Below are 12,699 nucleotides of genomic sequence, written 5' to 3'. Positions count from 1 at the left end.
AATCTGCAGCTGCTCCCACAAACCCACGCAGCCTAGAAACCCACTCAACCTAGAACTGCCTACAGTAGCATATCGTAGGCCCTCAGGAAGTTCTGGAAAACAGCAACTTTCAACAAGGCACGCTGCAGACCAGCCAAAAATAGGATCTCAGCAAATTACTGAGGAAATAGCTAAACTCCAGGGATCCATAATGGCCTAGATGCCCAGCTCAGCAATGTACTTGTTGCTTAAACAGCAACAGCAGAAAAAGATGACCCCAGAGTAAAAATACTATGTTATTCAATGAAACATAAACAGACTTGTACTTATACTCTTTTGATAAGAGAGTACAAAGACCCAGGTGTGAGATGCAGATAAAATGGCAGTTCTTACTGGGTAACCGAACTGACTACAAGAGGCCACAAATGACAAGACTGCCCAATTCACAGGGAATCTGTAAGACAGAGTAAAACAAAAATAATTTTTTTAAGACAGAGCAAGATGAACCCCCTAGGAATTAGTAGTGCTGCCAAGGAGAAACCCCCAGAGTGTCCATGGTGTGTCTGAGTTGAAAGTGAACGGTTTAAACTCACTGAAACTGAGAAGCTGCTTTTGTCCCTTTGAGTAACTCAGGTCACTCGGTAAATTGATGTCTCATTATACTAACTGACATTCTAATGCATATTTAGAATAAGTTTTCAATAATGAGCAGTGTCCTCTGGCCACTGAAGGTTAAAGTCGTTCCCAAAACTACTTTCTGCAGAGCTAGTAAATTACCTTGACCTAGGTCAGCATGTCACAGGGAAGTGCCTTTCCTAGAGGGGTACCCAAAGGGCCACTGCACCTGGCCTTTAAGTTAGGAAGTTGAGATTCCCAATGAAAGGATTGAAAAGCCATATGGTAGGCATAAAAGCCAATGGCCAGAGACTAGGAAGAAACGAGAACTAAGAATTCTAAGAATTCTAAAATTATCAGCAAACACCACAGAGGATCAAAGCTAGAAGGTAAATTGGATGAAGACACCAAGATCTGGAAAGATGAAAGTCAACTAGCATCAGAGGCAGAATTCAGGCAATATTTTACAATACCAGTCCCCACCTTCAGCGTTGGGCAAGCCAGGCAAATTCCAAAGATGATACCTTGTATGAGGAATTTCCAGGAACAAGCAAGCACTTTGTGTTCTACCCTGCAGCAAGTACAGATTAGGCAACAGGCAGCCTGACAAATGTCCATCTGAGCCCTGGGGTCGCCTGAACTGCAAGGACCATGTGGGGAGCAATTGAAAGGTAAACTTCAGCAATAGGCCAAGAAAAGTCTAAAAGAATCTAAGACTGGATAATGGGAAGCCATAACTATGGAGCCAGGTCTGTACCCCCAGTCACCAAGCTGATAGTAAACAGGATGGCTTCACATGGTATGGTTTTCAGAAATCACTGACCCATCTATGAATTAGGGAAATATATGGATTATGCCTTAAAGATGAGTATCATACTTCAGATAGACTCATTTAAATCCTTAATCTGACCTCTCTGGAGGTTATCAATTCATCAATCCAATAAGCATTCATTAGCACCAAATGTACTTAATATCAAATGGAGAATATCAAGAGAAGTAGTAGATGGAGAATATCAAGAGAAATAGTCTTTTATCCTTGAAGAGAATATATTTTTCATTGAATAAGTGACTCATACATGCATGTAACTTCTAGAAAAAAATTCAAAGACAACATGGAGTCAATACGTGAGGTATTTTCTACCATATTCTGTGCATAAGAAGTTTCCCAGTAAGAAAAACATTGTCACTCAGGGATCCATTCTTAACTGTAGACACCTTCATCAAAATGTGTTCAAACCTAGGCCAAAAATTCAATGTTGAGGAAAGTAAAGAAAAACACACCACATTTATTACATAAACATTTGCAAAAGTTGGTACTTCAATTCAGTGGTGAGAGCTCAGAAAATTCTAACTCCATTATAGTTTCATAATGACAGCACCGTACTTGGCCTCACACAATTCAACTACTTCAGAAGAGAAAAAAATATGACTCAGATAAACAGATGTAGTTTCTTTGCTAGGTTTGAATACACGATTTCAGTAGCCAAGTTTCTCAGGATTTTTGATCAAGCCAACATTGTACATTGGCTTTAGTTGCCTAGCTTCCCAAGTTGCCTAGCTGTTTATACATGCATACGCATTATCACTGTTTTATGTGTCATAATTACATCGCAAAATGGGGAGAAGAAAGATAACTGCTCCTAATCCCCCCACCCTAATTTGCCCATTTAGCTTCTTATTCTGTCTGGCCACCTACTCAGTGCCTTCTGGGAAATCTAACTCATATCAGATTTTTAGCTCAGATAAAGTTGAACAGGCTAGAAGAAAACCTACTCATATATGGGGAAAAGAAAATAATCATCATCATATATTAAACAGAAAATAAACCACATAGGCAAACTTCTTGAATATGTTCAGATTACATGTGCAGTGGAAACGTTACATAAAAGCAGTGCTGCTTCTCTTACCCAGAAAACACTAAGGGCCACTGTTACTAGCAAGCTGTAGGAAGCCAGGACTCCACCAACCACTGCCAGTGCCCAGAAGGGCTGAGAAGGTCCAGAAAATGAGGGACCTGGACAAAGGTGTTTCCCTGAAAAATAAAATAGAGTGGATTAAATGATACAGGAATCGCAATTGAGTACATTTCCTTCCTTGCGAACGTCAGAGAAAAATGTGAAAGAAATAAAAATATTTAAAATACCATCAGCTTAGAGTACATAGATTTCTGCTTTGAGACTCACCCAACCCCACCACTGACCATGAGCTGGTCAGTTTTCATGACTACAGTTGAAAGCCATTACTTTAGGATAGTACACTGGAGACTTGTGTTCACTTGACTCTGTGGAATCTACTGTGTGATTCAAAATGGTAGCTTCCAATGGCCTTAACCTAACTTCACCCCTTTCTTCCATCAGAAGATAGTTAATCAGGACCTGAAACTACATCCTTGGAATAAGTTGAATAAAATACATGTTTTCAAGCCTTAAAAAAATCATCAGCCTAATATGGTAGTAGAACACTGGACTGGTAATCAGAGGATAAATTTCTAGCTCCAAGTCCATCTAATAGATTATATTATGATGAACAAGTAGCTTTATATCTTTGGGAATCAAAAGGAGATGAGAAGGAACCTGTAGAGTTCTATTCAAAATTAGAAAAAATTAGAACTAGAAAGCATACCAATAATCCTCTAGTCCACTGATTTTCAATTATAGCTGCACATTAAACTATCTGAGGAAGTTTGAAAATACAACAAAGTCCAGCACCCCTTCCTCAACCCATATCAATTACATCAGAATCTCAATGTCTGGAACTAGGCATTGATATTTCCTTTAAAACCTACTCAAATGTATAATATGCAGACAGGATTGAAAATTACTAAGTACAGGATCATTGGTGTCCTTCCCAGTTCTACTATAAATGACATATTATGGGTTTATGTGTGTATACATATATGTAAAATACTATCTTAAAGTAGTAGTATCATTCATATAGGAAAAAATATTTCACTCTTAGCTACAAGCAAAACAGCATAATTGTTTACCTTTGACCTGATACAATTAAAATATTCTGCTTGGACATTGTAGATATTAGAAATCTAAATGGGACTCAGCAAACAAAATATTCACACATTAATTGTCTCTATTTTGCCAGAACACAAAAGCTAATCTGCCACATTAAGTTAATGGTTCTTTCCTTATTTAGTATCCTATTTTTCATCAGCATGGCTCTGTTCCAGCATAGAAGAAAAACCATTCATTGGCATTATGCTAGGATTCGATATAAAACTGAACATAGATTTTTCTTATTAGCATTCCACAAAAGGGGAAAGCTATGACATATACACAAAGTATGCCAAAAAAATCAAATTTTACTTGTTGCTATCAATAAATGATATTCTTTTGAGTTGGGAATCATGATTTTTCTCCCCACCATTTAGAGAGAACATAACATCAGCAAAACCTCAGTAGACTTATGTTCACTAATTCACGAATACTGCTTAATAATTGTATTGAGTTTTTGACTATGAAAAAGTTAAGTGACTTATCCAAGATCGCAGAGTTGATTAATAGCAAATTTCATGTCCCCTGGTTTCTAGTTCAGCATTCTTTGTATGTTTAAGAAAATGGAAAGGTACTTTTACAGAGGAAAATTATGGACCCCAAAAAAAGAATTACTTAGAAATAGAACTGAGTCTTCCTGAGTCTTAACCCATTAGATCCAGCTGTTACTTGAGGGCACCTGTGCTTACATTTTAATGGTAACCATTTTTCTGCCATGACCCACTCGAATGGAGAAAAATGAATGATCTAGTCCCACATGCTGCAACTTTATCACTTACTCTCCCACTCAATGTCAGCAAAGGAAAATAAAGATATTCAAAATATAACCTTGAAACTCTACAGTAAAAGGAAAAAACTTTCTGAAAACATTATTTGTCTTTGTTAGTATCAAATCACTTAGGCCTTATTCAACCCTACCGCTGACCAAGACCTAGTTTTCTGGACTGCATTTGAAAACCATCACTTTAGGGTGGTATACTGGTAAAGTTATATGTTACCTTTCACGTGGATAATGGTTCCATTGCTCTTCTCGCTGTCTAGGTAAGGAGGAGGATACATGATTTCAATTTTGCAGAAGTAAATATCTGTTTGGTTAACATACAAATTCTGGAGGTAGAATGTCACTGATTCATTCCCCAATTTCCCATCACAGTTGAACCCCGTTGCTGAGTGAACCTGAAGCAACTGGGAGTAATTCCCATGCACAACACAGACTTGGACAGCACTATCCACTCCTTTATGAAGGGATGCCTGGAACTGCCTTGAGAAGAGGTTGCAGGAATACTTGCAGGTAAGGTTGACCGCGTTGTCATACGCCTCAAGCATGGGCGACTGCTTCACCAAAATCTTGTTTCCTGGGGAAAAAAATCATTTGCTTATAACAAGAATATAAGGATAATTTTTATTCCTGCAAGCAAAATGTATTAATTAACTAAATGAACAGATCTCCAGCAAAGGTTTTCTCTTGGCAGAAAATGTAGGACCTCTTGGGGGGATAATTATACAGAGAGTTCAAAAGTTAACATTTTGATATTATTTTCGTCCTCGTTTGAATGGAACAACGGAGCATGTTTTCACCTGGAAGGCAGCACACGACTTTCTGTTGGCAATGAGCACCACAGCCATGCACTCACAATTTTCCTAAGACATTAATATTAATTATGCATTGAGCCAATTTCCTGATGGAATGATACACTTGGAGGGAGTTTTACTGACTGACACAGACACACAAATAGATTTGTTTGTTTGTTTGTTCGGTTGGTTGGTTGGTTAGTTTTTGAAACAGTCTTGCTCTGTTACCCAGGCTGGAGTGCAGTGGTGCAATCTTGGCTCACTGCAACCTCCACCACCCAAATTCAAACAATTCTCCTGCCTCAGCCTCCTGAGTAGCTGGGATTACAGGCATGCACCACTACGCCTGGATAATTTTTATATTTTTTTAGTATAGACAGGGTTTCACCATGTTAGCTAGGCTGGTCTCAAACTCCTAGCCTCAAGTGATCCACCCGCCTCAGCCTCCCAAAGTGCTGGAATTATAGGTATAAACCACCACGCCCAGTCTACAAATAGATTTGTTTTTAAGTTGTGATATGGGATTTTGTAAAAGAATTAAAATATTTTGAAACATTTTTACTTTATTTATTGCCCATTCCAAGAGTGGGATGAAGAGATAAGAAAAAATGTAACCCAAAAGTTTGCTTTAATTTGTTTTCCACACCAAATTCATAGAATAACCTCCTCAAGAAATTCATAGATTTATGCCCTTAAATCATAAAAGGTGAAAGAGTCTTACAGGAGTTATCTCTCTGGTCCATCATCTACCTTTACTCCTATCCCAATAAAACATCAAAGAACCTGGAGACCATTTAGTTCAATCTTTAAAAGCACAGAAACTGAAACTAGGTTATCAACTCCATAAGGGAATAGAACACATTGTCTCGTTTCCCATGGTATCCCTATCGCTGGCACATGACAGTATTATTTCTTTTTTTTTCTTTTTCCTAATGACTGTATAAGGCCTAGAAACATTAGCTGGTTTGTCTAAAGTCACCAAACAAATGGTGAGCAAAGCCAGAACTAAAACCCAAGTTGTCTACAACCATCTGAGAAATAGAACACTGAAGCACTGAGAATCAACTTTGCAACCAAGAGAACTTCCAAAATGTTTCTACAACAACAAGCCACTTTGTGTCTTTGATTCAAATTTCAATACAAACAAAAGCATTTTTTTGCTATTGTTTGGGTTATGCTAATAATTATTTACCTACTTGCATTTTCTTTATTTGAAACAACATCTCATATACCGACACCAAAGAGCCAAATAGAATCAGATTTATTTTCAAATGCAATTTACAATTTCACTGAATTTGAATTCATACACACAGGTGTTTTGTTTTTGTTTTGCCAAGAAGGGACTGGAAGAGAACTAAATTAATAGTAGCTTTTTGTCTCCTACATAATCAACAATGCTGGCAGGCATGATGGCTCACACCTTTGTGATCCTAGCACTTTGGGAGGCCAAGGTGGGAAGATTGCTTGAACCCAGGAGTTCAACACCAGACTGGGCAACATAGCAAGCCCCATCTCTACAAAATTCTTTTTTAAAAAATCTATGCTGTTTATATCAAAAACTTTAAAATGAAAAAATACCTGTGCTCAGGTCCTCCCACTTCTGGAAATTCTGATTTAATTGGTCTAGGCTGGGGAGAGAGGTGGAGAAGGATTAAGTTTTTTTATTTTAGATAATAACTTTATTGAGGTATAATTCAGTTACTATAAAGTATGCTGTCTTAAAGTGTAAAATTCAGAGATTTTTAAAACATATTCACAAAGTTATGAATGAATCACCACTATCTGATTCCATAATATTTTCATTACTCCAAAAAGAATTACTATGGTCATTTACCATCACCCCACTTCCTCCCTCCCTTAAATCCCTGGAAACCACTAATCTACTTTGGTCCTATGAATTTGCCTACTCTGGACCTTTTTAATAAATAGAATCATACAATATATGGCTTTTTGTGTCTGGATTCTTTCACTTACCACAATGTTTTCAAGGTTCATCCATGTTGTAGCATGCATCAGAACTTCATCACTCTTTATGGTCAAATAATATTCCATTGTATTTTCCATTCATCACTTTTTGGCTACTATGAATAACGCTGCTGTGAGCATTTGCATACAGATTTTTATGTGGACATATATTTTCAGCTCTCTTAGGTATTTAGCAGGAGCAAAATTGCTGGATCATATGGTAACTCTATGTTTAACTTTTTGAGCAATTGTCAAACTGTTTCCAAGGCAACTGCACCATCATGCATTCTTACTAGCAGTGAATGAGGACTCCACTTTATCCTTATCCTTGTCCACACTTGTTATTGTCCATCTTTTCTATTATAGCCATCCTGGTGGGCATGAAGTGATACCTCATCATGGTTTGATTTGCATTACTCTAATAACTAATGGTATTATTTATCTTTTCATGTGTTTATTAGCCATTGGCCTATTCTTTTTAGAGAAATGTCTATTCAGATCATTTGCCCATTTCTTAATTAGTTAAGTTATTTATCTTTTTCTTATTGAATTGTAGAGTTATTTATACATTTGTTATACTTTTTTTTTTGACAGAGTCTCATTCTGTCATCTAGGCTGGAGTGCAGTGGCATGATCTTGGCTCACTGTAACCTCTGCCGCCTAGGATCAAGCGATTTTCCTGCCTCAGCCTCCCAAGTAGCTAGAATTGGAGGTGCCCACCACCACCCCCGTTGATTTTTTTATTTTTAGTAGAGATGGGATTTCTCCATGTGGGCCAGGCTGGTCTCGAACTCCCGACCTCAGGTGATCCTCCTGTCTCAGCCTTGATATAAGTTTCTTATCAGATATGTAATATGCAAATATTTCCCTCATTCTGTGAATTGTCTTTTATATTGTCTTAAAAGTTCCCCCACTTGATTCTAATATTCAACTGTGTTAAAAGCCACTATGGCCTAGTGGAAATCTAAAAGCCTTCAGTTTTCCAAGGCTAATTAAATCAGGTATAGGACCTGGGTATGGGACCCAGGTATCCATTCATATTTTTTTTAAGTTTATCTAGTAATTCTAGAGATGGCAGTCAAGTTTGAGAACCAGTGGTGTAACAAAGGAAAACTAACTTCTTATCCTCAAATAGGCCTCCACAGGCTTTTCCAACATCATTTCCTCAAAGCAAAACCCTCCTAATTAGGCAGATCATTTAAGCCAATATCCCAGGAACACACTGTGAGCGTTCCTACCTCCAAGCGTTGTCTACTAACTCCTTGGCACAGAGCACCACTCCCTTCTCAGGTCTCAAAATGATTACTGTCGATATTGCTCACTTGACAGTTGGTCGAGTTCTACCTTTTGAACAATTCTTGTTTCACATGCTTCAATTTGCTTAGCTTTGAATTCATGTGCATTTCCCCTAGGCCCCTGGTTTCCAGCCTCTTGGCAGAAAAGACCACATACTATGCTTCTTTCCCTAATGCAGTCTGACTAATAGACTCTCATCAAATAATTGTTAGAGTGAAAGATGGTTGATCCGACCGTACTATTGTCATCGGCAGTTAGGTCTGACTACCATCTCATTAAATCCTTTTTCAAAACCTATGTCAACAACTTTAACATCACTTATGATTTGTTCCACAAATATTTTGCAAAAGCACTGAAAACTAAACATGCTAAGAATCCAAAAGTTCAACCTATGTTAATACAAACATCCAATTTGTATGTTGTTGTTGCTTTTGATTTGTTTGTTTCCTTTTTTTACTTAGAAGGAGTCAATAGGTCAGTTCTGATTGGAAGAGCAACCAACTCCAGCAAGAAATGCCAGTACCTCCCCTCCTTTTCAGAGAGTGCAGGTTAGGCCTTTGTATTTCTGCTTGCTCACCAAACTCCCCAATTGTGTTTCTGTTGCTAATGATTTGGCTTCTGTTTTAATGCACATTCAAATTCTTCCTGATCTGCCTTTGTGAGCTGATATAAAGACAAAGATGAGAATGAGAATAGGACTTCTTTATGGGGATAAAAAAGCAAGTGTGGGCTGGAGAGAAACCCCAGATGACTGCCCAGTTTGACTCCCTCTCCCAGCACCCACAGTGAGGTGGAGAGAAGAAAAGGAGTGGGAGGAAGGAAGAAAAGCTATGGCATCTTGAGTCCAGTGGTTTGCTGAATACGTCTTGTCTAACTTAGGGTGTGACATGCTCCTAATATGCACCTGGGAGAGAAGAATTGATTTCCCAAAAATGAATGGCACTCAGTTCCTGGCCCTTGGCAGCTCACGGTCTGGTGGGGAAGAAAGATATAAATAGACCCTACTTTAAACACAGTGACGTCGTGATCTGCACAAAGCTTCTGGGGGCAACTGGGAAGCCAGCTAACGGATCTCCAGAGATGACTGTTGACCTGAGTCCTGAAGGATTATACATACATGGATTTGACCAACTTTTACTAAGTAAAAGTTAGCAGGGCTAAGATGTGTCTTTGTATTGGGGACTGGGGTAAGGTGGACGAGTGTGTGTTTAGGCTGAAGGTAAGTTAGGGAGCTGTGGAGAGGATAAGACAAAGAGAGAAAAAGAGCAGTCTGAGCAATGGAGATGAGGAGGGTAAGAAAGAGTGTGGCAGACGTGGGGGATTACAGCTACCTCCTTTTTGCTGGTCCATGAGTTATGAAAGACAAGATTGTCAAAGCAAGAATAGTTCATGCCATTAGAGAGCTTGAGCTCTCTTCTGCAGGTGACGAAGATCTATTGAAGGCTTTTAGGCAGAAAAGTGATGCACATGACTTTTCATTTGATATAGATCACTTTAGCAACAATGTGGAAGGTAACTGAAGGATGCAAGAGTGAAAACATGTAGACCAGTTAGGATACAGTTGCAGTAGTCTAGTCAAGAGGTGATAAGAGACTTGGCTATGGTTTGAAAGAAGTGAATAAACTCGAGAAATATTTATAGGCTACACTTTGCAAAACTCAACATTGGCTTAGACTTGGTAAGTGACAAAGAAGGAGGAGTTAAAAATGGCTGTGCTTAGGCCACACAGACCAACCAGCAACTGTTTTCCCTTTGCCCCAAATCTCTTTTCACTCATCTCTTCTTCATTACAAGACCACAATAGGCAGCTCAGAAATCGAGGTGCAGTTTGGACATCTGGGACATGAAGAAGACATTCTTCCAAACTGTGTTATCATTGCAAAGAAAATACAAATTAGTTCAAAGTTTACTGAGAACACAGTGGACTCTTAGCAGCTTATTTCAGTATTTGCTGTTTTTCAGAAGGCAGAAGCAGCAATCCTTCTCTCCTGAAACTATTTTTCCTTCACAAGGCATAATTTAGTGAAATAACTAGAAGATAGATTTTCCTTCTGTCCATCATGGGGACTCCAAATTTCAACCTCAGCATTGTTGAGACTGATTGGATCTCTCTTGAACCTATTCTACTTCAGCACTACAGATTGAGCACTTTCTCAGGGAGGAGCAATGCAAGGCCCCATTGTCTAGGCTGGCTGTTACATATTCAATATTCTCTTGGTTGATGGCATGTCCGCTGAGCAAGGAAACAAAAAATGCTTTACTTTGTGACTCTTGGTCCTAAGATTTTGCTGGGAAAGAGCTTGAAAACTATGGGTTTTCAATAAGGCCATTTGATGAAAAGCCATCCAATTTATTGATTATGTTTACTTTCCTCCCTCTTCTTTGTCAACATAGATCATTTTTAAATTAGCTGGCTCTCAAACATAGATACTATGCTTGAAATAGTTTGCTTACTATGTGTTAATACGTAGCTAACAGCCTCCCAGTTTAGAGTTCAAGCTGAGTTCAAGGTGGCTGATAAAATCTCTTGTTTATCAATATTTATATCCTTATAACATTTGGTCCCACCTTGGTTCATGTCAACAATTCAGACAAGCCCAAATGGGAAACTATCTCATAGGATCTCAAAATCTATTTCTGCTTTGTGAGACGCTAAATGAAAGAAATTTACTTTTGGTGCTAGAAAAAGATAACCAGTGACTCTAAGTGATACTGAGTATGTGATCATTATGACTTCAAGTAAACACAATAATTCTCATTTCTCTTATTTTCTTTTAAAATGGGGCACGTGTAAAAATACACACCCCTTGCTCAATGACAGTGAAGTAAAAGCATGGAGAACTCAAAGTAGCTGATAATCAGAATGTCAGATGATATTTGGCTTTGATATGTATTTTGGTTCTCTGAGTTTTTGAAAATCCATAGTACTTCAAATAATGTAAGGACATATTATAAATGTAAGGACATATCACAAATGTAAGGACATATCTAGACTCAGAAGAAACCCAAATATTTAGCTCCCTCATCGTAACTTTTGTTTGATCCAGTTCATGCTAGCAGTGGAAAGGATTCTTCTTAGGCTACTTGGGTATTAGCAGACCTAGCCCTTTTCCTAGGAATATTTGATTTTCCATCTTGTGAGTATTCAGGTAAGGTCTACCTAGGTCAAACCTACTAGGTTAGAAGAAACATTGTCAACCCATCCATTTTCTGTGCTTACGTTATCAAAAGATTCGCCTGACTGACATGTCTCTAACTGAATTGACAAGTTGTTTTGATGATGAATTTAGTGCTTTGCTTTTCAAAGGCTTTCCTAGCAGCTAAACCAGCTAAAGGTGTGGAGACAGGAAGCACTAACCTCAAACCTCTTTCCCTCACAGCTCCTGCTTAACAGGCAACATGAAGAGTGAGATCGGAGGTGAGAAGGTACTTATCTGCTGCTTGTGAGCAAGGCAGTGAGAGCTAAAAGATTTCCCACAGATAATTTGTGAATCTTGTCATACAGCCGACTTCAGGAAAATTGAAACTTGCTTGAACTTCCATGAAAATGGCAGTGGGTGGTGGGGAAGCTTGGTTTCAAAAACAAAAAACAAAAAACAAAAACTTGCCGTTTTCACCTCTTATAAACGGATCAATTACCATATTTAGTAACCAGGTCAACCCTCTGCACAGATGGGGTAGTAACCATCTCTAAGGTGTGGCTCCCAGCGTCAAAGAACCCTGACCTTAAAAGGACCCTCCCACCAGCTCAGTTAATGCTTAGATTTCCAAAGAAAATGAAGCCTAAAATGCAATATGGGAAACACATTGGCTTAAATGAGTAACTATGGCTTACATTCACAGGGCTATAAAATGCTGTCTATTATTTTATCTCATCTGAACTCTATATTCAACTGTGAAGTAAATAGACAGGACAGTCATCCTTATGCCTGTTTTACAGATGGGGAAACTGAGGTCAAAGAGGTAGGTGAGTTGTCCAAGGTTACAGGAAATATAAATGATCCTTGAGATTAAAGCTCATGCCTCATGATTTCTAATCTATTGTTCATTTCCCTCTGCCATGTTGCATCAAAATTTCAACACAATTTCAGTGGTTGGTTCTAGATCCTCTCAAAGTTGGACTTGATAGGGAGGATGGTACTAGATGTCTGGAGTGAGGGTTAGGGAAGAGATTACCATTAAGTAGGGGAGTAAATTGAATAGGAAGAGGACTAGAACAAAATAAATGTCATTTTCCCCACCATTTTATTAGAGTCTTATCCTGCAA

General features: G+C 38.4%; 1 protein-coding gene across 2 annotated transcripts in view; it reads right to left on the bottom strand.

Moving 5' to 3' along the window:
- Positions 1-12,699, bottom strand: part of CD28 (CD28 molecule) — a 34,525-nt gene that overhangs the window by 7,461 nt on the left and 14,365 nt on the right. The window contains exons 2-4 of one of the 2 annotated variants that reach the window (XM_017536866.2): positions 6,750-6,799; positions 4,598-4,954; positions 2,502-2,626 (exon numbers count right to left, since the gene is read on the bottom strand). In XM_017536866.2, the coding sequence (XP_017392355.1) occupies positions 2,502-2,626; positions 4,598-4,954; positions 6,750-6,799 (532 nt within the window). The remainder of the gene's footprint in view (positions 1-2,501; positions 2,627-4,597; positions 4,955-6,749; positions 6,800-12,699) is intronic. The other variant, XM_017536867.2, reaches the window with a different exon arrangement.

Source organism: Cebus imitator, unplaced genomic scaffold (assembly GCF_001604975.1).
Source record: "Cebus imitator isolate Cc_AM_T3 unplaced genomic scaffold, Cebus_imitator-1.0 Scaffold101, whole genome shotgun sequence".
NCBI lineage: Eukaryota > Metazoa > Chordata > Mammalia > Primates > Cebidae > Cebus > Cebus imitator.
The sequence above is the reverse complement of the archived record's forward strand: the minus strand, read 5'-3'. Positions and strand labels throughout refer to the sequence as shown.